Here is a 26417-nt window from a genome sequence, read left to right on the forward strand (position 1 = left end):
GCTCTGGATCAGTTGTGTTCAACACGATTCTACTGGCACAAACAACATCTCTTAGGAAAAACAATTCCCAAAAATGCAGCTGCTGGGGTATACACAGTGTGTTATACTGAAAATTAGGCAGAAGAGCAGCAATGTGCCTCAAGGATGCAGAACTGGAACTGGACATGATGCTGGTGTTTGTGTGCTGTGTATTAAAACCAAAATTATCTCAGAGAGGGAAAAAATAAAGCCAAGAAAAGACATGTTTGAACCAGACAAGGTGGCCATGCCAGCACCCCACACTATCCCAGAGGAAAGTAACTCCTCTCCCACTAACAACAATCAAGAGACACATTCCACTTGCAGGCAAAACCTGGCTGCTGTAGTGTAGCTTGGTTTTATTTATGTCCACAAATATTTCAAAAAAATTACAAAATACTCAAATGGAGAGAACACAGAAGTCACGATTTCTGGGTTTCTACTCTGTTTACACTGTGTTATCCCATGGCAAACTACTCATATATACATTAAGCTTCAAGATATATATAAATGTAGCAGTCAGAATGTACACTCTGCTTTAACGGTGCAGTGAAACAAGCTCAACCATGACGACATAGAACAAGAGAGACGTTTCAAAAACACTAAAGCAAAATTCAAAAATTAACTTTCGGAACAGAGGAAAAATTAAGAGAGATTTCCTGAAAGAAAATCAGAAGGTCTGGGTTGTTTTTTAACAGGGCATCGAACACCGAGATGGCTTCAAGAGCCACTGCAGGTAAAGTTGTAGTTAATCATTGGGCTAAAATGGAAGAATTTCAGTGCTTATTTGCTGAATGATGTGAACAAAAAAACCTCCCATAAATTATTAGAATGCTCTTCTGGGAAAAAAAAAAAATATATATATATATATCTCTAAATGAACAGCTTTAGAACAGACTGCAACTTCAGCTGAAAAATAAGGAATACAGAGAGGACCACTGGAGGGAATTAACTTTTACTTTTTCTGAAGAACTATGGCTAAAAAACAGCAAGAGAAGGGTCAGAAGAAACGGCCAAAGTGGCTGAACTTCCCCAAACTCCCCAATTCCACATGGTAAAAAAAAAAAAAAAAAAAGGAGGGGAGAGATTGAACTGAAATGTGCCTAATGAGACCTTTAAAGCAAACTGAGGCACTCTCTGCTGAGCAGGCCCATCCTTCTGGCTGCTCAGCTGTGAGCAAAAACAAACCCTGTTCCCATAAGGAAACCTTTCACCCCATCACTGCCCACAGCCACGGACAAGGGCTTCACCTCCCTCGAATCTGGACTGACCTCATGGTTCCCCACCTCAGAAACCCAACCTGTCCCTCCCAACACCTTCACCCAGAGTTAAACACAGCAGCTGGACTGATTCAACACCACAGCAGGGCTTTAGCACTGAGAAATCTACAATGGAGGGCAGCAAAAAGGGAAGATCAGCTGAAAAATCCCCTGCTCTCCCCTCTACTCCTGCCTTAGTGGGCCTGGAACACGCATTTTTAACTGGTGAATTGTCTGACAGCAGCTCTGGGCTGAGCAGCAGGAGGTGGACGAGCACCGTGCCTGTAGCTGATTAACTACAACTTTATCAGATGTGGCTCAGTACAGTCCTAGGACACAACCATCACACTGAACAGGCTACAACAGCAGAGAGAGCACTCGTGAGTGGAGAGAGAGAGGATGGGGGGAGTTGTGCACCAGCAGAAATAAATGACCAGCAGGTTCAGATGTCCATTGGTCGCGTCACCCTCTGCTCCGGCAAAGAAAAACCGTGGCAAAACTGGGGGAAAAAATGTAAAAAACCTTCCTAGTAAGCAGAGCTGTCTCCATTAATGCTCACTGGCTCACTGTGTATTCCTCTCCTCTCCCCATCCTCATGGGAACCAGGCAACAGGAGTGACCCTGCAGGGACCGTGGTGCTGGGAAGCAGTAAATGTTACTGTCCCTGGATCCCGTTCATCCCAGAGCAGTCAGTTCCTGAGGTACAGAACACTGGTGGCAGTTAAACAGTTTTTGCTTATAAAACCCAAACTTAAACAGTCAAAGAGAAAAACAGACTGGTTTTTGCAACACAACTTTAAGAACACTGAGTTGCCAAGTACACCTTTCTTAAGAACTTATCAAACAGCAGGCCAGGAAAAGCACGTCCTCCAAAAGTAGGCACATGCATACAAAGCTCTGGCTGCACTAGTCTGAGCCATGGAACATCTTTAAAAAGAGATTTGTAGAAGAGATTATTTCTCTGAACTTTCTGCCCAAAGTCTAAGCCCAGTGTAGCTAGATTAAGTTTCAAAAGGTCACAGGAAAGAAGTGTTTTATGGCCACACTGAAAATGAACCGTTAAAGGCGGCATCAAAAGGGTCAGCGGGGTCCAAGGGACATCTGTGCTGCTGAGAAACCCAACTCAACAAAATCAGCTGCAGAACAGAGAGATGGAACACAAACAAAAACCCCTGAACAACCAAACCAACCAAAAAACCAAGAACAGAAACAGTCATTTGCAACATTATCCCTGCAAATCCCTTTAATGCTTATTGTTGATATCAAACCAAATTTCAAGCTTTTACCCATTTGAAATTATTGATACTCATCATTCCCTTTAATTAAAGGGATAATTATATATATATTTTTTATTAAAAAATCAACTCTGTATTCTGTCAATACCAGGTAGGAATTCACAATTTGTGATGTTACTGAAAATCAAGATAAACGTTTCTGGAGTTTGTTTTGTTTTGTTTCTCCCCTCTACCCAAAAAAAGTTATTTACAGACTTAAAAAGCCATGCTGCAGAACTGAGCTCTCTTTAAAATTATGAAGATTTCCTACAATGTATTAAAATAAAAGTAGATTTTTTATTATTATAGCACTTGGATTCAGAGCTTGTTATGTCACCTACTTGCAATCCTGTTTTTTTTTTTTAATTACCTATAGATGCATTGAGTGTCCCTTCACGCACAGTGACTTGTGTTGTGAACCTGATTCTAGCACCTACTGAAAACAAACTAGTAAGATAAGAAAAAGGAAAAAAAAAAAAAAAAACAAGATTGCAGGAAGTTCTCTGAATATTCCACACAGTCCTGTATTTCCAATAGGCTTCTGAATACGTTTTCATGCAGGGAGACCCACACCAGTCTTGAGAAATCTTCTCTACAAATGAACACTATGCTGATAAGTCTCTACTTGTTGGGTGGTTGCTTCTGTTTTAAATATATAAAGAAATCTTTATAAGATATTCTTTTCCTTTTGTAGCTCTTCTTGTATGTAAAAATGTTCCACTCCTTCCCAAGGACTGGGGTTTCCATAGCCAGCGTTACAAATAAATAATTTATTACAACTGTTTGTCGCCTTCTTTTTTCAGTCGACTGCAAGAGAAAGAAAACTCATTTTAACACAACAAAAGAGGTGTCAGACACTTGGGAGACAGCTCTGCCCTCCTGCTTGCCTCTGCAGGAACAGGGGCTGCAGGTTGTGAGCTCTAAGCACCAGCCCCAGGGCACTGCCCTGGCACGGGCACTGTCCCAGCACAGGGAACCCCCAGCGCGGTCACTGAACTCCTCCCCTTCTCCTCCATAAAGCTCTGCCCACCCTCCTCCACTGTTCTCATGGAAGAGATGTGGAAGCGGCAGTTGCAGCAAGTATCCCACTAAAAACCCCAATCAGAGGGGATTCTGCAATAGGAGACTCAACCACTCTCATCTTGTGCCAGGAATTTGGACCTCGCTTCCCACCTGCCCAAATCAGGTCTCAGCACAGCTTCACCTGTAACTGCATCAGGGCTCAGCACACAGCAAGAAAGGTGAAAATTCGGAGGAAAAAAGCAGGAATGTGGAGAAATATGATGGAATTCCCAGGTCCCCAAAAGCCTTCATTGCACTCTCACCTGTAATAATCTTCCTGACTGGGTAGGTGCCCACCGTGCATGTGAGGGTGCCCGTGCAACCACTGCTGCTCCATGGCCAGTCTCTGCAGCTCTGCAGACTGGGCGTGCATGGCCTGCAGCTGGTGGGCTGCTGACATGGGAGGTGGAATGGCACCAGGCAGATCCCGAGGGTAGGGAGTACCTGGGAGACAGGGACCACGTTTACACTCTTGTTTGTCCCAACAGACCACCACAACCACCTGAAGTCACAGCTCAGCTCCCCCCACCAAGAAATGCTAAACCCCACAGGAAAAGATGACATTTCAGAGCAAAGCCAACCCTTGCAAAGGACCATAAAATGCTCTCACCAAAGACTGGATGTCGGAGCATTTCATGCTCGTGAGGTGGCTGCCCTAGCAATGGGTTGGGGATGGTCCCAGGTGGGTAGGGAAAACGTGCCAAGTGGGGTCCAGCTGCTAAAGGATCCACCAGTGGATGAACAGGTCCTGCTGAGCCTGAGAGAGAAGGGGAGAAAGCATCCATCAGCTGCCTGGGACTGCAGAGTAAGCGCCAGGGAAAGGAAGACAAAGCCAAAACAACTTCCTCAGCTGCTGCACAGCAGAAATGTGGGGTCATTCTAGCCTCTGTTCTTCCCCAGAGACCCACGGGTTATAACAGCCTTGAGCACCATAGGAGCCACTTGGAGACACCCAAGAGCCCCTCACTGTATTTGAACCTGGCAAAGCACAAAGCCAAATTACTTCTCAAATATACCCAGAGACTTGGCAGTGAACTGACCTGGCTGTGTCTGCACCAGCCTCTCTTGGACTGGGACAATGTACAAGCCATGTTTTTGTCCAGAACGAGTACCAGGGGAGCACCTAGATGTACCTGCACAGAGGTGCTCAGTGACTGACTTACCTGGCAACAGAATCCTTGTACAGACACGGCCTGTGTCACATTTCTTCTGTTGTCAGGGGGTTTGCAAACCTGCCTCCAACTGAGCCCATCTGTGACTTCTGCAGTGAGCCTCAGCCCCTGTCCACAGCCAAGAGCTTTAGGAATGCTGATATCCAGCACTACCATCTCCTACCTGCAACCCCCCAGCCCTTAAGAATCTCACAGCACCCTGCTGCTTTCCTTGCTGTACAATCTGGCTTCTGCAGCAGCACTCACATTCCCTCCGAGAAAAGGCATCCCAGCACATTTAATGCACACTGCTCCAGGGCAAAGTATGCTACATTAGCTTGCACCAACTGCATTAGCAGCCAGAGACCAGAACCTGCATTTCAGGTACTCTGACATTTCGCCCCCCCCTTACTTGGCAGGTGCAGCACCTGGTGCCTGGCTTGCCATGTTCTCTCCTGCCTGTCACCAGAAAATCTGAAAATTTCTGCTAAGTGCCTCATCTCCAGGACTCCAGACCTCTAGAGGAGTAACCATGTATCTTGCTTTAGAAATGAGCAGGCACAGACTCATTTCTGAGACTATGAATTATCACCACTGTAAGGTGCTGCCCTAGGACAGCAGCACTGAAAAAAACCAACCCACAACGAACCAGCAAACCTTTCACAGTGAGAGTCTGAACGAAGATCACTGTGGTGTTACCATCCTGCATCACTCCCACAAAAAGCACCTGCATTTCAGTTACCACAGAACCACAACATGGACATGAAAACAGGGCTTTTGCAATTTGAGTTCCAGGGTCAGAGTGGGCCTGTTCCGGGCAGACTAAACAGGGAGATGCTCCCTAGGGAAGCGCCCACCTGCCGGGGCTCACCTTGGTGTAGGGGGTCCTGCTGGTGTAGGTGTAGATGTGAGTGTATGTGTGAGTGTTGGTGGTGGTGGGGGGTGACGTTGAACATCTGCAGCCGCGCCAGGGGGTCGTTGGTGAGCGAGGCCATGCGCTCGGCGTGGATGCGCTCGGCCGCCAGCCTGTCCGGGTAGCTCATCTCCGGCCGCAGCTGCGGCCCCGCCAGCGCCAGTCTCTCTCTCTCCAGGGGGTTCAGCCCCGGGTGGAAGGAGGCGAAGGGGTGAGGCCCCGCCGTGGGTGGGATAGTCAGTGCCCCGTGCCTGGCGAAATGCTCCATGGGGTTGGTGGCCGGGTGCAGCGCGTCCAGCTCCGGGGGCTTCACCTCAAAGCCGGGCTTCATCCTCTCCCTCAGCTCCCGCTCGCGGATCTCGCGCTCCCGGATCTCCCGCTCGCGCAGCTCCCGCTCGCGGATGGCGGGATCCACGTTGTAGAGGCCGGGCATGTGGTAGGCCAGCAGCGGATCCGTGGGGTTGAGGGGCACGAAGAAGGGGTGGTTGCGGTTGGTCGGGGACATGACGTGGGGCCGCGCGTACTCGCTCAGCGTCCGTAGCGCCGGCGTGTCCGGCCCGATGTAGGGGGGCACCGCCGCGATGGTGGTCGGGGGGGGCTCGAAGGAAGGCCTCATGTGGGCTGGCCCGCTGAGCTGGGACTCGCCGAGACGGCCCTCGTGGGAGGAGCTGGACACCTTCTGCTGCACACAACAGGGAGAGAATCCCAGTTCAGCACACTCGGCTTAGAGCACCTCAGACACACACACACCTCCCCTCTGTCTCCAGCCCCTCTTCCAGGAGACAGCACTCGTGGGCCTGCATCGTCGTGCAAGGGACACAAGGGCATTCATTGTATCTGCACAGTGTTCTCCTACTGCAAGTTAAATGTCAACACTTGGCCTAGTTCTCCCCAGATGCTCTGGCTTCCCACACAACCAGACCAGGGGCAGGAACTCTGCATTTCCTTTAAAGCAAGACAGTCCCAGGAAGGGTGGGAGGTGCTCAGAACACACACACAGCTCCACACTCAGAGACCCCTGACTGGACAGGATTAAAGTGCTCCTGGGGATCTGCATCCTGCAGTCACCATCCAGGTCAGATCCAGCCATCAATTCCCTTACCCAGCTCTGAACCAGAACCGAACCTACCGCAGCTCTTTCTGCTTCTCTCTCACGCTCACGCTCCCTCTCTCTTTCCTTCTCCTTCTCTTTTTCTCTTTCCCTCTCTTCCCTGGCTTTCTGCTCTGCTTCCCTTTTGGCCTTTTCGATGGCCTCTTCTCTCTTCTTGGCCAGTTTGGATCCTGCCAGAGGCATGAAGTACAGGTCTGCCCTGGAGCACGAATTGTAGCCACGGTCCAGGTGCTTGTAGAACCTGAAAGGAACACGAGAGAAAGAGCTCAGCCCTGGGAAAGGTGCAAGAGTCTGGGATTTGGGAGCTGTATGTCGAAAATAAAAAAATACCACTCTACACTTAGACCAAACACTACCAGCTTCCCTGAAAGCCAGGAGAACATTAACTGTACCATACTGGTCCACAGATAGTGGAGTATAAAAACAGGGAAAGCAGAGCACTGATGAAAGCTCCATACCTGGCTGACTGACTGGCGTGACTCGGGATATCCACCACCGTGGGCTCTGGGGATGGACTCCGGGGTGGAGGTGGAGGGCTCTCCGGCTCCTCAGCTTCATCTGGGACCTCCTCCTTGATCTGGATGGGTGGCAGCGTGCAGGCTGTCACCACGGGCACTGTCCCACTAGAAGCTGCTGACGTGGAGATGGGAGTCTGAAGAGGGATGCCAGGCACGGTGGGCGGTGTGGAAGTGGAGGGGCACGAAGGAGGCGTGATGGAAGGGGGGCCCCCGGGCACAAAGGGGTGCTGAGAGAAGGGGGGCTGGGAGGAAACCTGATGGAGTCCAGAGGGGGGGTGGCTAGCAGGAGGGGGAAGGCTCTGGCTCTGGGTCAGAACAGGAGGCTGGGCTTGTGAGGACTGCAGTGGTTGGCTTTGAGGCATCAGCTGCAGGGGAGGAGGGTGTGCAGATGGAGGATGGTGAGTCGAGAGGGAGCTTAGAGGCTTCAGAGCGGGCGGTGGAGGCAAGTTGGAGTTCATGGAGAACGGAGACGGGCCAGAGAGATGGGGAGGGTGCTTGTGGGCCGGAGCAGTGGGCAGCTGCGGGATGGGGGTGGTAGGGGGAGGTTTGATGTGAGGCATGGCCATGGGGGCGGGGGGCAGCGGCTGCTCCCGCGGAGGCTGCGCCTGCTGCAGCGAGGTCGTGGTGGGCAGGACGGGCTGCGTCACCTGCAGAGCCGAGTGCGAGTGAGACGGGGCTTGTGTCTGGAGGGGCACCTGAGACTGAGCTGACTGAGCGGGCAGGGAGAAGGGCTGGGCAGGGCCGGGATGGGGCAGCAGGGGCTGCGCCTGCAGGCTGTGAGGGGCAGGCTGGGCCTGGCCGTGCAGCGGGGGCTGCGCGTGGGGCTGCGCCGGGGCCGGCTGGCTCTGGGACACGCTCAGGGGCTGCAGGGGCGGGTGGGGTGACGGGAGCCTCTGCGGGTGCAGAGCAGGGGCCTGCTGGATGTGCGAGTGAGGAGCGGCGGGGGCGGGTGGCTGGGGCTGGCCCGAGGGCTGGGGCGCTGGCGGTGACACCTGTGCGGGGGCTGGGGCGGCGCTGGACGCGGGCGGCAGCGCCGGCAGCGGGGCCGGCACCGGCGGCGTGGGAGCGGCGGCCTGGGCAGGGCCGCTCGGGGCCTGCAGCACCTGGGGCTGCGCCTGCAGCACTTGCTGCTGAGCCGAGGAATCCGAGTCGCTCTCATTGTCCTGGGGGCTGGGGATGCTGGGGGACGTGCTCCGGTTGTCCTGGTCGATGTCCTTGGGGTCACTGCTCCCCTCGTCGTTGACGCTGCGGCTGTCAGAGCTCTCGCCTTCGCCCTCTCCCTCCGAGGGGGAGTTTGGCCTGCTGATCTCCTGTGGGGAGAAGCAACAGTGACCACTGCGCCCAGGAAAAGCGCTGCAAGACATTCCCAGTGTGCCACGCATGGGATCAATCACACGTGCTGTGCAGACACAGCTGCAGGCACTCTTTGAACCCCACAGGGCCTCTACGAGCACAGGAACACAAATATCCAAGGGAGGTGCACAGACAGCAGAGCCAGGATCCTTTCCAACGTGCCCAGGGGCAACAGGAACAAACTGAAATAGAGTCCTGCTGAACACAGCAAAACACTTCTTCACTATGAGGGTCACCAGCAATGGAAAAGATTTGTCCTGTGACAATTCCAGTGGTGGTCTTCTAACTTGTCACAGAAGACAAAAACCCCAAATTTGAAATTAAAAAAAAAGTGGAGGAAGGAGGTGGAAAATAATCTAAGTGTACTGCTATACAGTTGGTATTGATAGCAAAAGGAAGAAAACCAACTTCTGGACTTACCCCGTATCACTCCACTGTTTTCAGCAGAAGGAACACATTATAACATTGGTCGCTTTCCAGCCACGGATTAAGTTACAATTTGCTGTGGCTTATATTGATTTCGTGTTTTTGGTTTGTTACCCCCTCCCCATCTCAAACCATTCTCCTAAGAGGAAATACTCCTCCATGGGACTCACTTGAGTTTTGGATTTTTTGGCATTCGACCTGTCAGGCTCTTCCGTGTCGGATGCTGCCTTTTCCCGCTGCCTCTTGGAGTTCTTGAGAGGAGAAGACACCTCTTCTTTTATCTTCTGCCACAAAGGACACAGAACACAACAGTTGCCAGTAGTGTAAATGCAAAAGAAAATTGAGTGTATGCCAGTGCCACCATATTTAACACAGATTAAGGAGCAGGAGAACTCTGGAGTTGACATAGTACTTAAGAGCAATCCAATACACATCAAACTAGTAGGAAAAAGTGAATAAAGCATTCCTCATCTCAAGGGATATTTTAAACAGATCTGTCCAGGACCAAACCCCACCAGAAACTCACAGCAGATCAACTGGGTCAGGTAACCCTTCTAACAGAGACCAACACCAGTTATTAACTGGTGCAGGACCGAGCAAGAATTTCTGCTGGAGACAGGATAAGCCTCTTTCTGCTACATGAAAGTCTTGCTCTACTCTTGATATTTTGAGAGGAATATTTTTAGATCCCCTCAGATACAGGGCTAACAGGGAATAGCTATTCTGAGATTACTACCTTCTCCCATGGCCTGGAACAGCTCAGTGCATCACATAATTACCTAACTTCAAATTCTGCCAAGTTTTCAGTTTTATAATGTAAAAACTTGCTCCATACTCCAGTTCTGACTTTTTTTTTTTTTAAATATTTATTTTTAACTTGCAACTTTTCAATTCACACTGCTTAATGGCAAGCCTTCCTGCTTCATGTGGCTTTGCTTCTTTAGGACTCTCTTGGAAAGGCATTTAATTCATTTAAACAGACTCAACTGTCAGCTTGCTCTGAACAATCAAGCAAATACACCTCCAGAAAAACAGTAGCAGAAGTAGACTCAATTACTAAATGTTCATACTCCTTTGTAAACAAAGATTAAGTACTACTTAAAAAAAAAATCCCCAAAACTGTCTACTTGTCTCAAACACAGCATTTCTGATCTGCATTACTCCCCTGAGCTTAAGGCCTGCATTTGCATCCGAAATGGAGGGATTACTTTCTCCTGAGAGCAGTAAGGTCATGCGGGGCTGCGTGAGTGGTTTGATCACTCACACCCCTCCCTGGCCAGGCACAAAGCAGCACTCGGCTGCACCACTCACTCCACTCCTGCCTTATCCACACACAAAGGACCTTCCAGGTCACGGAGAGACTCCCCGGCCTCCTGTGATGTGCATTTCGTGTACCTGCCCGAGGTGTGCAGCCACACCAGGAGAGCCCGGTGGGAAGGCGTTACCTTGGTGGATTTCTTCACGGACTCGGCCTTGCTGTCGTTGCTGGAGGTGCTGGCGGCGCTGGGCGAGTTGCGGCCGCTGGAGCGAACGTCCTCGGCGATGGGGGAGGCCCGGCCATCGGGGCTGGCTGCCTGCTTCTTCCTGCCACTGCGTAGGGTCGACATCTGGGGGAAAGCACAGCCGGGTCAGCACTGCCCAGCCCCTCCGAGTGCTCTGCCTTGGCAGGGGCACAGGTAACACACCCCTGTAAGAGCCTGACAGCAAAAACCTGCAGCATTCCATGTTGTTACACTTCTTCCTTCAAAGCTCAACTGGACTCAAATGTAAAAGGAGACCAACCCTTAATCCATCTACTCAAAAACATGAATTAACAGTGTCTGTTAGAAATGGCATTAGGAAGATGTTCCAATACACAGCACACACACAAGAGTGCATGATGCAGGAGGACCCCCATGTTCCATCAGAAACAGTCCAGCTGTTGGCATTCAAGCAGCCAAGGCCAGGGTCTAAACCCCCAGCTCCAGTGTGCTCCTCCTATGCAATAAGGGATATGTAAAGTGCATTTCAAAAATTAATGCTGTTTCCCTGCCATTTTGACGACTGGCTACCAAAAAAAGCAATGGACCCAATACTCCCCAGGAATGGAGCCTCACGAGATATTTAGAATCAATGGTCTCATCATCATGATCAGAAACACAGAGCGGGAAGGGCAAGGAAAGAAATGTATCTGCTGTGTTCTATCAGCTACACCCAACTCAAAGATAAATCACCCAGAGCTGCTGTCAGAGCCCTCACAAGTGCTGTGCTCCCAGGAAGGCTCCCAGTGCCTCACCCGAGCAAGAATGCAATGACAGAGCACACCGACCACAAAGGCAAAACAGAGCTCTCTGTAGGGAAGAGGCTTTAACTCCAGTAACATCAGGAGACCACATGAAGAGCATCTAATTTTTTAGAACTCTTCCCAAGGGCGTAACTCTGACAGGACGCAGCTGCAAGGAGGGCACGCACCAGCACAGGATGTGTCACACACTGTCAGTGCCCCCGAATGCTGACAGTCCCCTGCCAGTCACTACAGAGAAGTAACACAGTTTACAGAGACATTCCATCTCCTTTCTCCAGAGAAAGCCTCAGCAAAGCTCACCCAGGCACACACAAATGCAGCAGGAGCAGGCCCAGCCCATGGCAAACCAGCCACTTTAGGGGTCTGGCTCCTTTCCCCCTCGGCATTAAAGAGGGTTAAACCCACCGAGCCTCGACTCCGCCGTGTCCTCATGCTATGCTTCCCACTGAGTCCATCGTCCTCCTCTTTCACAGGCTTGAACATAAAGGGTGGGGGGTCCACGGGCTTCTCGATGGGCGGCAGCTCCCCGTATTTCTTGAAGTGAATCCGACAATCCGTGCACAGCAAAATGTTCTCTCGGCCGCCGTGGTGCCAGTCCTTGGAGGCTTGGGGCAGGGAAAGCAACAGCTCAGCAACTCACAGAGTACCCCAGCCCCAGCACAAACATACTGAATTATTAAAAAAGGTACAGCTACAAAAGCAGCTGCTTTTCTACGGGTAACAAAGTTGGAGAAGTTTCTGGAAAACTTTGTCCTGTTCCAGTGCACATCCTCAATATTCAATTTGCACACTATGGTTGTTTGCTTAAGAAACTACAGTTTTGAGGCACAGAAAGAAGCCTTATCTGCTCTACTGGGAAGCTAACAGGCAGCTGTTGTTCTCCAAAGCTGTGGTTTCTGCAAGAGAAGTGAGCTCTGAACCTCTTATTTCCTTCCCCATTCTGGGGCTCCCATTTCCATCTGTGCACATGCCCAAACATCAGAGAACCTTCAGGAACAGCCACAGGAACGGGGCTGATGCACAGCAGGTTTGGTGCAGCATAAGGAAGTTTTGTGTGTGACAGTCGCAGGCCAGTGCTGATCCATTATGTCACAAATTGATTACATAGATTATGGATTATGCAGATTTATTCCTGTATAAATGTCTACCTCAGGGTTCTCCTTTGTCGCTGCAGTATTAATTTGCAGTGGCAAAGCCTGATTAACTCTGTTAGGAACGCTGCATATTTTAGCTGATTCACCCCCACAGTGCTGCTCCTGCTGGCTGAACCCAGCCCCCCAGGCAGCAGCAGAGGGGAGAAGCCAGCAGGGACTGGGACATACTGGTGGTGAAGCAGTGGCGGCAGGCGTAGCCCTTCAGCTCCTGCTCGCTGTCCTCGCTGTCAAAGTCATCTTCGCTGGCCGAGCTCAGGTCCACTGAGGGTGGGAAGGACAACAGAGAAAGAGGAAAATGGAAAATAAACACTCAGCAGGATTTCCTATTTCCTCCTACTTGGCTAAAACAACCATTAAGTCAAATAGATTGTGACTCCCTACACCCACCCTGCCTTGCATGGCCATTATTTCTGATTTTTCAAACTGAGCAAGACCAGACCTCATCACTCTGCAGGTTAAAAGAGGATTCCAGGAATGTGCCATGGGATACAACTCCTGGAATGTCTGATTCAGCACATGGTACATTTTCCAGGTAAGCTGCCACTCAAATACTATCCACAGTGAGTTCAAGAGGCTGTGTTCCCAACCCACAATCTTCAAGAGAAAAGAGGTTTATCTCTAGAACCTGATCAAATTTAAAATCAAATATTCTATATTCAAAACCTACTCTACAAGATTCCATGAACAGGTCCTGTAGTGGTTTTTTATTTTGTTACCCAGCAGCAGAGGTGTTTGTGGGTGGAGGAATCAATGCTCACATACAATGGACCTGTTTGAAAAACACGCTGTGATTCTTTTGGATGAGAGGCACTGAAGGATAACACCAGCTTCCCAATCCTTACTGCAGGGCTCCAAGTTTCACCCATGGCAAACTCACATTGCAAAAATGTCATGTTTTGAAGAAGAAGAGGATATGCAAAGGGTCCCCTTCCTTTGCGGCAAATTACACATCTGTGAGCTCAAAAGCAGCATCTAAACCACTGAAAGTACGCAGACATCACAAAAACTCTATCTTATCTTCTAAACACCTCAGGAGTAAATACTTCCCCTCTGAGAGGCACAGCATTTTTCTAGTCCCACCACTATAAATTCCCAACGTAACAGGGCTATAATTTGTCACAAGCAGGAAGCCCTCTGGCTTCTTCTGTTCGAATCTTTAATTAGAAGAGAAGTCCTTGATGCAGGAATACTGTTTTTCTAAAGGCTCCAAGAGGATGTTTTGTACATGCAGGTTATAGTTTATGATTAAAGCTTACAGATTCCACAGTACTTGCCATCAGCCTTTGTCAGCAACTCGTTACCCTTCAAATTAACACAGGGTTACATTTAATAGCTACCACTGCCATAATTCCTACATTAATACTTGTAGGTGTTCAAACCCTGACTGCAGAACTGACCCCAGGCTAGCACTCGCTTTCTTTTGCTAAATGGGTTTTTATTCTCATCCTGCAGTCGGATCCATAAGGATGGGTCCTCCCAGCCACAAGCTCTCACAAGCTGAGTATCTTGGGTTGAGCTGTGGAGTCCAGATCCTCGCTCCTTGTGCACACAGAGATCAGCACTAAATCCTACCAGTTCAGCAGGGAAAAGCTCCCAGCCCTTTCCTACACCCTCCCTTCTCCCCTGGCCAGAACTGTGTGTCCTGCCTGCTCACCACATCCTCCACCTGCCCACGTTCATTTTTACATCTGCCAATCTCTGCCTTCCACAGCCCCTTTTCTTTATGAGGCACGTGGGTTTAGAAAGACTTAAAAGCCTTAAACCTCACACAAGGTAACAAACCTTTCTCATATGGACAAAGGTTTCTAACTCCATATGGACCCTGTGCAATGCAGCAAGGCACTGGTTTGGGGCATTGCTCTTGGTTTAGACACTTCTGCTCCAGGTAAGGCCAGTGCTCTTCCAAGAGTCCCTAAGGCTGCAGCACAGTCTGAGGTCCAGCAGAAGGTAGGGGTCACCCAGAAGGATGGAAGGGACTTCCTTCCAAAGGGATGGAGGACTTCCTTCTTTCCGTGTTTTTTATTTCCCATTACTGTAACAAGCCTGGAGAAAATATAACACAACACCAAGAAAAGAGTAGGGAAATCCCATCCCAGGGCTGTATTTCCATCCTTACAGGATGCTTTTATGTTTAAGGACCGCACAAAGGTGATCAAAGCCACCTCCCACGTTCCAGCAGACGGTGCGGGACCGGGAGAGGGCAGCTGCCTGAACTCCATTTCCTTGCTGTCCCCTCGGAGGTGCAGCACCATTCCATCACTGCTGCTCCCTGCATCTGAACAAAGATAAATCCTCTGCTTTCAGCCTGCACTCACAGAATTCACTGGAGGGGGGCCTGGAGGGAGTGTTGACCGGGGTGGAGGCGGTGCGGGTTTTGATCCTGCGGAACACGGCCTGCCGCCGGTGCCGCCGGTGCGCGCGCGAGCTCGCGGCCTCGGGGGTTTTCTTCCAGTAGTAATAGAAGGTGATCAGTTCTCCCTGCAAACACAGAAGGAGCATGTTAGAGGGACATGCAAATCTGACTCGTCAGCTTTCTGCCTTCCCCTGTCTCTCTGTATGCACACATGGATTTTTCTAGGAAGAATCGTGATGTATTTCAGCCAGAAAAAAAGAATGATTTCGGTAAGACACACAAAAATCCCTCATTATGTTTTGCTTGCTTTTGCAGAGGAGGGAAAGAAGTAAATAAAAGCTTTTTCACTCCTCCCCTAGGAAAGGAAAGAGGTTGGGAAGCACCTCCACCTGGATGCTGCTGGTGCCAGTGCTTCGGAAGAGGGTGCCCTTGTGTCACTGCCAGCATCCTGTGACACCTCTGCTCCTCAGCTCTGCCGAGCTCTGGGAACAACCACCCCAAACCTGCCACAACTCCTGCTCTTCACGGAGAGAACAAGGCTCAACCCAAACAGACTCTGCCATTTTGCCAACCTACATTCCACAGACAGGTATTTTTCAATATTCCTGTGTAAGGAGCTGAAAGTTTGAGTAAAAACATGTTCAACAACAAGCCTATAACTGTAACACAACCCTACCATACTAAATCGTGTTTTAATTTGAATATATATACCCACATCTAAATTAATTAAGCAGTTAAAAGAGCACACCTAGAGAAACGAGTGATAATTTCACAGCATAATGAATCTGGCTTACATTCAAGAAGTGGAGCAGCTGCCATTCAAACCTGCGGATGCGATGCTGAACCAAAGAACAGCATGTGGTTTTAATCTCTTCTCTTACTTTGAAACCCCATCATTTCCTGGCGACTTGTCTGCCTCTAAGGTAAAAGGTGTTGTTGCTTTCAAGTTGCAAGAGAAAAATGGAGAAGTTCTAACCAGCCCCTTGAAAAAATCAACATCAGAACAAACATACCTGAATTGCCCACAAAAAGGGTTTCTTTGAACTGTGTTTTATGTGATCAAATAACCTCAGCCTGCTGCCTCCGTGGGGAAATCCTTCAGCCCCTGCTCCGGGCAGAGCAGGAGTTAACTCCAATTACGACCCTGCCTGAATCCAAACCCTCCCCAGGGCCCCAAACAAGCAATTACAGCCACAACCAATACCTGCTCCACTGAAACACTCCAAAGACAAAGGGAGGATGTTGTTCTAGACATTAACTGCTGACATTTAAGACACTTAAGAATTTTACCAGTGCCTAATTTAAAAATAGAAACCCCAGAAGAAAGAACACAACCACAACCACAAGGGTGATTTCTGGCAACAGGCAGAACAGACCATTTTTAATCTGTGCTGCCACAGACTGGGATGATGCTACTGATCCCCACCGTGGACCTGAACTATGTGTATTATACATTAAAATAACATATATTCAGAGTGATGGTTGGTGAGGAGGAGCAAGTGGGCAAAACACTACCTACAATTCTTGATTCGGAAGGATAAAAGCCCTACTAAAAATATCTAAAATGTGTTTCCTGAAGAGAATCTGAAACTGGCTGGTGATGAGCACCCAAGCCACGGCAGACTGGGCAGAACAGGGAGTTCTGAGCCCGGCACCCTGCTCTGCTCCTGCCTGTTCCCTGCACGTGTTTGCTTTAGAAATACCATTTCCCTCAGCCCATTAAATGGGCTCAAAGTCCACCCAGCCCTACTGTTTGTCCACCTGGGGATATGCCCGTGCCAGGAGCCAGGCTGGGCTCTGCAGGGAGGCTTTTGCTCTGCACAGGCAGAAAGTCTCTTGCAAATGAAACCAGTCATTTTTTACCTATAAATTCATTTGTATCAAATCTGAGGTGTCAGCACCAAGGAGCAAGCCAGTAAATCCCATGTCTTTATGTCAGTGAATTAATGTGTCCTCTGACACACAGCAACAGCAGAGTACAAACCAATCTGTTCTCCTCCCATCATAAAATAGGGAATGGGAACCTATTAGAGCTCCACTTACACACTGCAAAGCCATCAGGTCCCAAGGGAAGTTTAACAACTTCTACATGTAGTATATCATAAACCAAACTTTAAAAAAGAAGTGGTGTATATTTATAGAAAATGCCAACCTCATGACCATAAGGCTTTTTCCCCCCGAGACTCACTCAGAAGTGCAGTCACAATTGCACACAGATAAAGATGAAGTCAAAGTCTATTTATTCAACAACCAGTTTCAGCCCAGCTATGGAATCTGGACAGATTAAAGGACTAAAGAATATTCTGTACTTCCAATTCATGGTCAGACTGCACAAGTACAGCACTCAGCAAAGGACTCCGGGAGGAAGAGAGAAGTCGGGGGGAGCACACAGAGAACGACACGTTGCACACGGGTATCCCACTGAAAGAATTCCATGCGAGATCTCAGCAGCCACCTGGCTCTCCAGGATGCCACTGTCTGCCCGAGGGATTAACTGCTGGATGGGTTCGGCCCGGCAGGATCAGCCCCACCATCCTGGTGGCTGCATGGGTGGCACAAGCTGGAGCACAAAGGACTAAGTCAGGCAAGCTTTGGTTCTCCAAACAGGGAGCAAAAACAGCTTCCAGCCTCACTGCAAGGAAGTCAAATGAGCTTTAATCAAACATGCACAGTGCGTGCTGCTGAAAGCCAGGGCACATAAATTCAGGAACAAAAGCTGCTGCAGAAATCAATAGCCTCCTGAAACATTAACACAGGCCAGCATTGATCAAAGGCCCTGGGACAAAAGGCTGCCTTGCAAATTAGCTGCTGGTTTTGCTTGCAAGCAAACAGAGAAGCATGAACGCTCTGACATGAATGGCCTGTAATGATCATTTTGTTCCCGGTGATCTCACCTCACCTCACCACAAGGTCTCGCAGTCAGCACATCCCACATCCCTGAGCTGCGGCTGCCGGCAGTGCCAGGCTGGGGAGGGCTGGGGCAGCTGCTCCAAAGCTCCTTTTGTGGGTTCCAGATCATCATCCGGGGCCAGCCCTGCCCTGCCAGCCTGCGAACACACTGTCCTTCTCCTCTGAGCGTCCTGTGCAGGCTGGGTATTGCTACAACATATGCTAAAGCACAAGTTAAAGCAGCCCGAGCCATCCCTCGTGTCACCACTGGACTGGCTCAGCTCATGGGGGAGTGACACCCCGCTAACGAGATGTAATTTACTCCTTAATTAGGAAGGGTGAGCCCTCTAGGGTGACTGTACTGTGCTGCATCCATGGAAGATGCTGTGAGTGCCCCCAGACCACCAAAAATCAGCTTTTTCTTTTCCACCGGTGCAGGGAGAAGATTCCCTTCCCTTCCAGACTCATGGCTCCCTTCCTGTTCATAGCACTTGATACACCACCGCCTCTTTTTTCCTGCACACACAACTCCATGTTTCCATGTCAACATCTGAGTAACTGTCCCAAACACATATAAAGCAAAATTATTCAGCCTTTTAACGCCACATTTCTTTGAGAACACCTACATTCCCAAGTTTCACAAGGCAGAGGGGATTATGTTCCTCACTAAAAACACCAGCTCAGCTTTCACCAGTTCTGAAATACATTCCGAGCTCACGACTCAAGTCTCCTGCCTCCTCCTGCCAAGGCCATTTCACCCCATGTTGTAGGTGAATATAAAAAAGTCACACTTCATCTCCTTTTAGCTCAGCTCTGGGGATTATTTTTGCAGAGGAAGATGTGGCTCGGATCCCTCTTGCAGGAGCCCACAGCGGGGAGGTTTCCCTGCAATTCCGAGCTGATACCTGGAGTGCTCCCTCACCCTGCCCAAACCAGCCCTGCTGCACGAGCAGGGGACTGTCCTTGCCATGGGGCACCTCTTCCTCACCTCTCCCACTATTTTCACCCACCACTCTCCCCTGTGTGTTCTTCCAGCTCAACCCTTCCCTCAGCCACATCACCCCCACCAGAGCAGCCCCTCCACCCCCATGCCCTCAGCACGCCCTGTTTCCTCCTTCTTATCAGTAGTTTTCAAATGTAAAATCCACAGCCCAAGCTGTGCCCCGTGTTTGTGTTTAGTCTTGCCTTGGGTAAACAAAGGATTAAGGCTGGGTGTGCATCCCTGGACGGGAAGGTTCTGACAGCCCTGCAGCAGCACAGCTCCTGTGGAAGCCAATCACACACAAACATCAACTTCCCTTCAAGTATCTGTTAGGGTATAACACAGTGAGCAAACACAATAATTGCTGTTTAATTTCCCCAGAGCCGAGCTCTGCCAGAGAAAAAAAAAACATGGGGGAGGGGAATAGCTTTACAGTAATGAAAGAGAAAAGGTAAATGACAGCACTCCTCAATGCCTGTAACCAGCCACGGCAGTGCAGAGGGGAACAGATTGTCCAGCTGTGGCCTTAATGAATTCACAATCTTTCTGGAACGCTTCAAGATTTTATTAAGTCAACTCAATTTAGCTAATGCTTCTGTAAAGTCCTGCAGTAAAAACAGTCTCCAGTGCTTCCCTCCTCCACTGGATCCCCTGGCACAGGCTGGGTCACAGCATCTGCTCCAGAGCAGGGTCAGGAACATGGGTTTGGATCATGGGAGTGTGTGGAACACACCACCAGTACTGACCAGTGGGTCAGTCCGGCTCCTAAAGCTTTACAGAATAACCCAGCATATTGCCATGCACTCTAAGGAGACAAAACTGAAAATATCCATCCCTCCCATCACACATCTCACACCCCAAAGCTGCAAACAGAAGGGGCTGCCCAGAGCAGGGGTGGAACCACCATCCCTGCAGGTGTTCCCAAAACAGGTGCACGTGGCACTTGGGGACACGGTTCAGGGCTGACTGTGGCTAGGTTAAAGCTTGCACTCAATGATCTTGGAGGGCTTTTCCAGCCTTAATGATTCTGTGGTTCTGGTTCTTCTTATGAATCCACACTGAGGGAGAGAAAACGTGGAACTCCTGCCTTGGTCCAAACAAGCTGAAGGACTGGAAACACGCAGCAGGGCCGAGAGGAGCAGCTGTGTGCAGCCCCAGGAGCTGCACTTGGCCACTTCTACAGAGCGAAGCTCGGGCTCGGTGTCTCTGCCAACCATGACAAATAGGTTTGCACATGCTCTAATTAAGCAGTAAGTCTCAGCAGCTTGTTCAGTAGCACTGATTAATGTCCACCTTGGGTGCACAGGAATCCTGCATATTCCAACACATTACTGAGATTTTAAGAGAGGCTTTTAAAAATCAAGCAATATTTTACTTAACACTACAAAAAACCCCATTAAAAATCGTGGATGCTCTCTAAGGAATCCCCTGCAGGTCTCAGCTCTCTGACAGATTTTAAAAGTAAAAGGCATTTTACCTTGCAGCTCCCCTGGCCACTTGTTATCTCCTGGATGGCAGCACAGCCCTGTCTCCATGAACTCCACCTCTGGTTTTGGGAGATTGGCTGCCCCCCACTGTTTCCCTGCTCTGCACACAGCAAGGTTAAGCTCCCTGGTTTCATTTTTTTTATTTGAAGCTCCTGGCAAACAGGCTGGGCAAGTGGGAATCCAAAGAGGAGGCAGGTGTGTAACAAACCCAGGCTGACTTCCTTGGGTTTTATGCTGTCAATTTACTCCCAACACAGGAACAGTCACAGAATTTCCTGGGAACCCAGCCGAGGCTCCATCTGCATCTTCTGGATTTCATTTTATTGTGGAAAAAACCTCCAATCAGATACAGCTTTATGCTTTCTAATTGTTTTTGCTAAATGAGTACTGGTACCCTGCTTAGCCCCTCAAACACCAGGGGAAGAGGGAGGGCTTCTCTCTCCTGCAAATGAAGATTTTGTCTGAAGAGCTGCCACAGGTCCTGAGAGAACTGGGCAGTGCTAAAATAAGCTTGGAAGCTGAAGATTTCACTCCCGAGTTCCTCAAGCAGTGAAGAGACTACAGTAATTTCATCGTGCATGTTACCTAAACACACAGGTCACTGCTGTAATTGCCCCAGGAGAATAGATTTGCCCTTCTCAACTCCTACTAATTCTTCCACATAATGAGTGAGTAATAGAGTCACTATTAGAGAAGAGAGTCAGTGCAGGGACTGCAAAGTCAAGGGAAAAAAAAGGAAAGGAATACATGAGCTGGATGTAAATAATCTCTCCTTCAAAACAAACTTTATCTGCAGTAACACATCAACACTCGACCACTGTACAGCATCTTCCATTTGATGACAAAGTCAATGAAGTTTTACAAATTAAGTCTCAGCACATCCTTTTGAAGTTTTATGGTGTGGGGAAACAAAGAGACAGAAGATTTATAAATTGGCTGAGATCAATCCTGAGTGGGAAGGACAATTGTGCCGATTAACCTCCAGCTCTGTGAGCAGCTCCAACACTGACAGCCTCTGAAATTCCTTCATAATTCCAACCCAGGCCTACTGGACAGGCTTATCCATCCTTATTAAGCACAGGACTGGCTGAGTGTTCAACATTCACTTTCCTTTTGCCCTCAACACAAGCTGCTCTTTCTTACAGCTGGGTATCCCTGTTTCACTCCCGCCTCCTGACTGCATGGCTTTAGCAAGCCACAGAGAAATCTGAATTATCCTGAAAAAACACCAGTAATATCTCTCTGTGCCACATCTAACTCACCATTTTCATGTAGTTCATTTGTTCATCTTTTCCAGTGTTTGTAATTAAGGTTGCACAAACTGGCAGGAAATAAGATAATTAACATTTTATGGAATTTACCCTCGCTATCGGCTCTATGCAAACAATTCTTTTTCCCCCCATTTTTAGGGATTTAAGTACCAGCTTTAACAGTTCTGCAAAACAAATGCACAGCACACTGGGGCATTGTTTTAAGGCTCAGCCCCAGTTAAAAGATGCCGCCCCTCTCTGCAGCTGTACTTGGGGCCAGAACGAAAAGAAAGCTTTTGTAATTAAGGCTTCTTCCTCCAGAGACTCCTCTTTGTTAATCAACAGAGTTCCCAATCCCCACAGGAACTCACACACTGTTGGCTGCATCCATTATTAATTATTAGAGCCTGGCTTTAGCAGTGGCAGTGGTGGCTCCCCAGGCCTGGAAGCACTGCCAGGGTCACCAGGTACGTCCCAGAGGCATCTCTGGGGCTGCAGCAACGCTGGGGTTACCAAAACAGGGGAGTTAAGGACCTCAGTCCCTTATATACATTTGTTGAGTATTTCTTTTCTACTCAGCTTTCCCTTTGCAAGTTGCATTATCACATTTCTGGGGTTAGAAATCCTGTTTTGCTCGACCACTTTTACCTCCAGTAATTTAACTTTCCCCTTCACACACCTCTCAGCCTCTGCCCAGCTGCAGCACTGCTGGGATGCTCTCACCCTTGAGCACGCACACAGGGCCAGGTGAATGAGGCACAACGTGGTTCTGAGGAACAGAGCTGAAATGCCTCTGCAAAGCTGGCCCAAGGTGCTGCTTTCTTGAGGCAGCAGTTCTGTTCTGTTTTACAGCCCACATGGAAGTCCTGGGGCTCACAGCCAGCCCAGGCAGCATCTCTCCCTGGCAGCCTCCTGCTAAGGGCAAGCTCTCAGTATCTGAACTCACACACCAGGACAAAAGGAGAGTGGGATAAATACCCAGACAAATTAATGCCAGTTATTGAGGAAAGCTTTCAGGGCATTGTCTGCACTGGATCGTGTCTTTCCCACTCTACTTCCACCTCTCCATCAATACTGTGACAATAAGAATTTAGCAGCACAATACCCAGAACAGGATTTTATCAATGGAGGTGCCAATTATCCCTTTAACTGCATTTTCTTTTTGCACCAGCTCAATAATTAAGTTTCTTGATCGGCTGTTGCTGGAGTTCAGGTTGTGGAACAAAATGTTTCCCTGCTGCTGGCTACATCCTGAGGACACCTTTCCCAGAGCCTAAAACACATCCCATTTTCACTCTCTAAAGCCAAGGTACCCGTGGTTCCTGTGGGGGTGTGTCAGGGAGAAGCAAGCCATGAAGCCATAAAGCACTTCCAACTACCACACTCCATCCTGTAAACATTTTTCTATTTATCTGCCCTTCATTACATGCACAATCTTATTATCTCTGCACATCCTCAAAGCGACAGCCGTCAGGGTCACCCTATAAAATATACATGGGCAATGTTACATCTAATGACTGGAGCAGGCAGGGAAATGAAGGATGGGAGGAGTGGAAAACCGCAGGATGTTTGAAAGGGATCATCAGTTATATCTGTGCATTTCCTGAGGTGATAATTGAATGACACTGGCTGGGAGGAAAATCCATTTTTGAGCCTCAGAAAGGACTGTTAAGAAAGAACTGTTTTTGTGCTGGCAGCACATAATGGCTGCCAGGAAATGGGAATGGCTCCTCCAGCCACAGCAGCTCCTCTGCTCCATGGATTTTACACAGGGGCTGAGAATCAGATCGAGTACAATCAGCTACTCGAGCCAATAAAAAAATATCGACAGATTTTGGTCATTTCTGCCACCCAGACTGCCTGTTGTTGTGGTTTGCATGTCAGCTTTAATTAATTTAAATGAAAGGCCAATTTGTGTATATGCATGAGAAAGGGACACTCCAAACACAAGGACAGAGCACTGTCTACTTCCATAATTTCTGTTTAAACAAAGTATTAAAAATTTAATTCTGCTATTCAGCAGGGAACTTAATCCCCCTGCATCTCAGGAAGGTGTACAGATGCTCATTTGTTTCCCAACAATTGAAATTAGGCTTGTAATTATAAAGGAAGTTTTACCACTTCAAAAATATTTTCATTATTTCATCATGCCAGTTTTACAAATAGAATCACACTGTATTTACCTAAACCTTTCCTGAGCTGTAACTGTTAGCTGGTTTTTTTCTGCTAGGTGACAACTTCACAGCAGTAATTCCAGTTGGTATTTCAACCAAACCATGCCCAGGGAACTGTCACTTGGGATCAATACTCTCATCACTGCAGCCCTGCCCTGGGCTCACTGGGGTGACAGACACTGGAGGGCTGCTGGAAAACACCGACCTGGAGCTCAGAATCACGGTGGGTTTCTCCCACTGCAATACTGGGGAGGGGCAATACAATAACCCCCACATTCACACCCCCCAGAGCTACACCAGCATTCCAAAGCCCAGGGAATTCCCCTCCTGTCCAGCTGGAAATTCCCCCAGATAAGGTAGATGACATCTTGCTGATGTGAAAAGAGGATTTCCAATGGGGAAGTGCTCTCACTGTACAAAGCACATTCCTGGCCCCGCTCACCTGAGCAGCCCCTGGGGCCTCTCACACTGAACAGTTTCCAGTTGCCTTCCAAGCCCCAGTTTATGTCACCAACTGGTCCTCAGGCGGGCAAAGCAGGCCTAACACCCTCATCACTCAACACCTCTGGGGCACTTTGGATGGGCTGGAAAAATGTTCCAATCCCCAGGTTGCTGCTGCCTCTCTGTAACAGCCAAACGTAAATCCTACAGCATTTTATGGGCCACCAAGGACTGTCCTCCTGTTAATTAGAGCTGGTGCTTCTGTTTGCTTCCTTGTATGAAGCTGCCTCCTGGCCTCCCCAGGTTAAGTTAGAACATAATGTATTAGCAGGTTTTACATACCAGGTACTGGGCACTGAGAAGACAACACACCACAGCACCAAGGAAACAAACCTACTCAAATAAACAAATACAGATTCTGAAATTTTGATCTGATTTTCCATTTTCAATAGGGAAAGGAAAGCTGAAAGGTGAGGAACAACTGGCCACTTGTTTCTCAAATGACACATTCTGTAATTGCTTTTATTTAAATACAGAAATCAGAACTGAAGGTCCACTCCGTCCTGTGACAACCACCAGCAATGCAGCTTTGCCAGCAGCAGCACTGTTTGAACTCCTGATGTGTCTGACCACTGACCTGCATTCCACACTCCCATGGACCAGATGTTTTAGGTTTTCCAAACACATCTGTGCTGAATCACACAAAGCCTGGCTTGTCAAACGTACACACTCCCCTCCCTGACACAGCTTCCTCCTTCCGAGCTCGTGACCCGTGGGGGAGCTGCTGGGGTTTAAGAGTTTATTAAAAAAACAGCAGCAATCAGAAAATACGGAAAATTATACAGGAGACAAACTCTGTAAAATCATCCTCACTGCTCACAGGAATGGGAAGATGTAATCCCCTGGAAACAACAATTTAAGAAGTCCTCGCACCTGGTTATTTCACGATGAAAGCAATCAACCCCGACTCCATGCTGAGGACAGACAGAATGTGACCTCTTAATAAAAATCACTAGCACAGGATGACCAACATCTGAACAGGCCAGATGGAGGAAGAATCCTGTCCACTTTACAGCTGGCAAATATCAAGTGAACTCAGACAAACCACCAGCTTATCACTGAAAACTCACCCACGCCACAGAGGGTGAGGGAGGATGGGCTCCTGCCCTGAGTTATGGACAAAGCAAACAAAACCCCTCAGCAGAGTCCTTGTCATTAAGCCCTGATTTTAAACAGACTCTGTTCCTCTCAGATCTGGTCCCTGAACAGCTGTTTTCCTTTTACTGCTCTCCAAGAACAGCTCCCTAAACCAGTAGATTTTCTAGATTAAGTGGAAGGTTGAGGGGTATTTCAGTGTTTTCCTGTTTATCAGAGCAATATATGAAAAGAGGAATATTGAAGCAGGACATCAAGCAACCCCCCACCCCCAAACCACAAAGAACTGCCACGTAAGCTGCTTATCCCTCAGTTATTGTTGCTTCCCTCCAGTCTCAAATTCTTTCTGTCACAAAAAATCCTTAGCAAGCAAAATTTAACTAGAAGACAAAGCTAAGAGTTGTAAAGCAGCATTAGAAAGAGCAATTCTTTGTAGCTCTCTATAATACCTATACAGTGAGCTCAGAAGTGAAAGAAATTACCAATTCTTTCCCATTCTGTTCCGCCCTGGTGTCTGCAGCAAACATTAATCCGAGCTGCTCCCTCAGAACCTGAGTTTGATCCCTACAATCAGGGTAAGGGAAAAAGGCAGCAGTAATTTGGGGCATGACTTGGGGCTCTGACTCCTGAGGTGCTGCAAATCAAACTGCAGCTCAGCCCAGGCCCCTGCTCGCCCTGCCCTCCATGGCACAGCCCCGTTCCTCACACAAACCTCACCCAGCTGCACCAGTGTGAGCTCAGGAATTCTCTCCTGTGCCAGCCAGACAGTGCCAGCGGCCCTGGGAACAGGGATGGCGACTGCCCTGGTGTTCCACAGGCAGGAGGTGACAGCACCGATCCCCTGCCCCACGTCTCTCGGCCCAGCGTGGCAGTGCCACCCTGCAGGCAGGGAGGGATCAGTTTAATGAGAGCTTCAATTCATCACAGCACCAAGGTGTCAGAAACCAGGAGGGAAGCCCTTAGAACAGGGAACTTCAAATCAACAGCAAAGGAGATGTTACATCAGTACTTGCTGGCCTCCTCCTCCAGGAGGAAGCGAAGCTGCCTGGTTGATATTTCTACTTGTGCGGCTCTTGGAAGGACACACTGTTATTAGCTGGTAAGCTGCAGCCACAGAGTTTCTGAAAGTGTTGGAATAATAATCTCCAACCTGTGCACTGTCT

The 26417-nt window shown here is 48.8% G+C and overlaps 1 protein-coding gene across 10 annotated transcripts in view; it reads right to left on the reverse strand.

The window, feature by feature from the left end:
• Positions 1-357: 357 nt before the first annotated feature.
• Positions 358-26417, reverse strand: part of RERE (arginine-glutamic acid dipeptide repeats) — a 178117-nt gene continuing 152057 nt past the window's right edge. For 8 of the 10 annotated variants that reach the window (XM_069034749.1, XM_069034751.1, XM_069034753.1 and 5 more), the window contains 11 exons: positions 14839-15001; positions 12692-12784; positions 11775-11974; positions 10531-10692; positions 9256-9369; positions 7247-8616; positions 6807-7029; positions 5636-6359; positions 4224-4370; positions 3877-4057; positions 358-3358 (listed from right to left, as the gene is read on the reverse strand). In XM_069034749.1, the coding sequence (XP_068890850.1) occupies positions 3325-3358; positions 3877-4057; positions 4224-4370; positions 5636-6359; positions 6807-7029; positions 7247-8616; positions 9256-9369; positions 10531-10692; positions 11775-11974; positions 12692-12784; positions 14839-15001 (3411 nt within the window). In that variant the 3' untranslated portion in view covers positions 358-3324. The remainder of the gene's footprint in view (positions 3359-3876; positions 4058-4223; positions 4371-5635; positions 6360-6806; positions 7030-7246; positions 8617-9255; positions 9370-10530; positions 10693-11774; positions 11975-12691; positions 12785-14838; positions 15002-26417) is intronic. The other 2 variants (XM_069034756.1, XM_069034755.1) reach the window with 2 other exon arrangements.

This window comes from Aphelocoma coerulescens, chromosome 21 (assembly GCF_041296385.1).
Source record: "Aphelocoma coerulescens isolate FSJ_1873_10779 chromosome 21, UR_Acoe_1.0, whole genome shotgun sequence".
Lineage (NCBI taxonomy): Eukaryota > Metazoa > Chordata > Aves > Passeriformes > Corvidae > Aphelocoma > Aphelocoma coerulescens.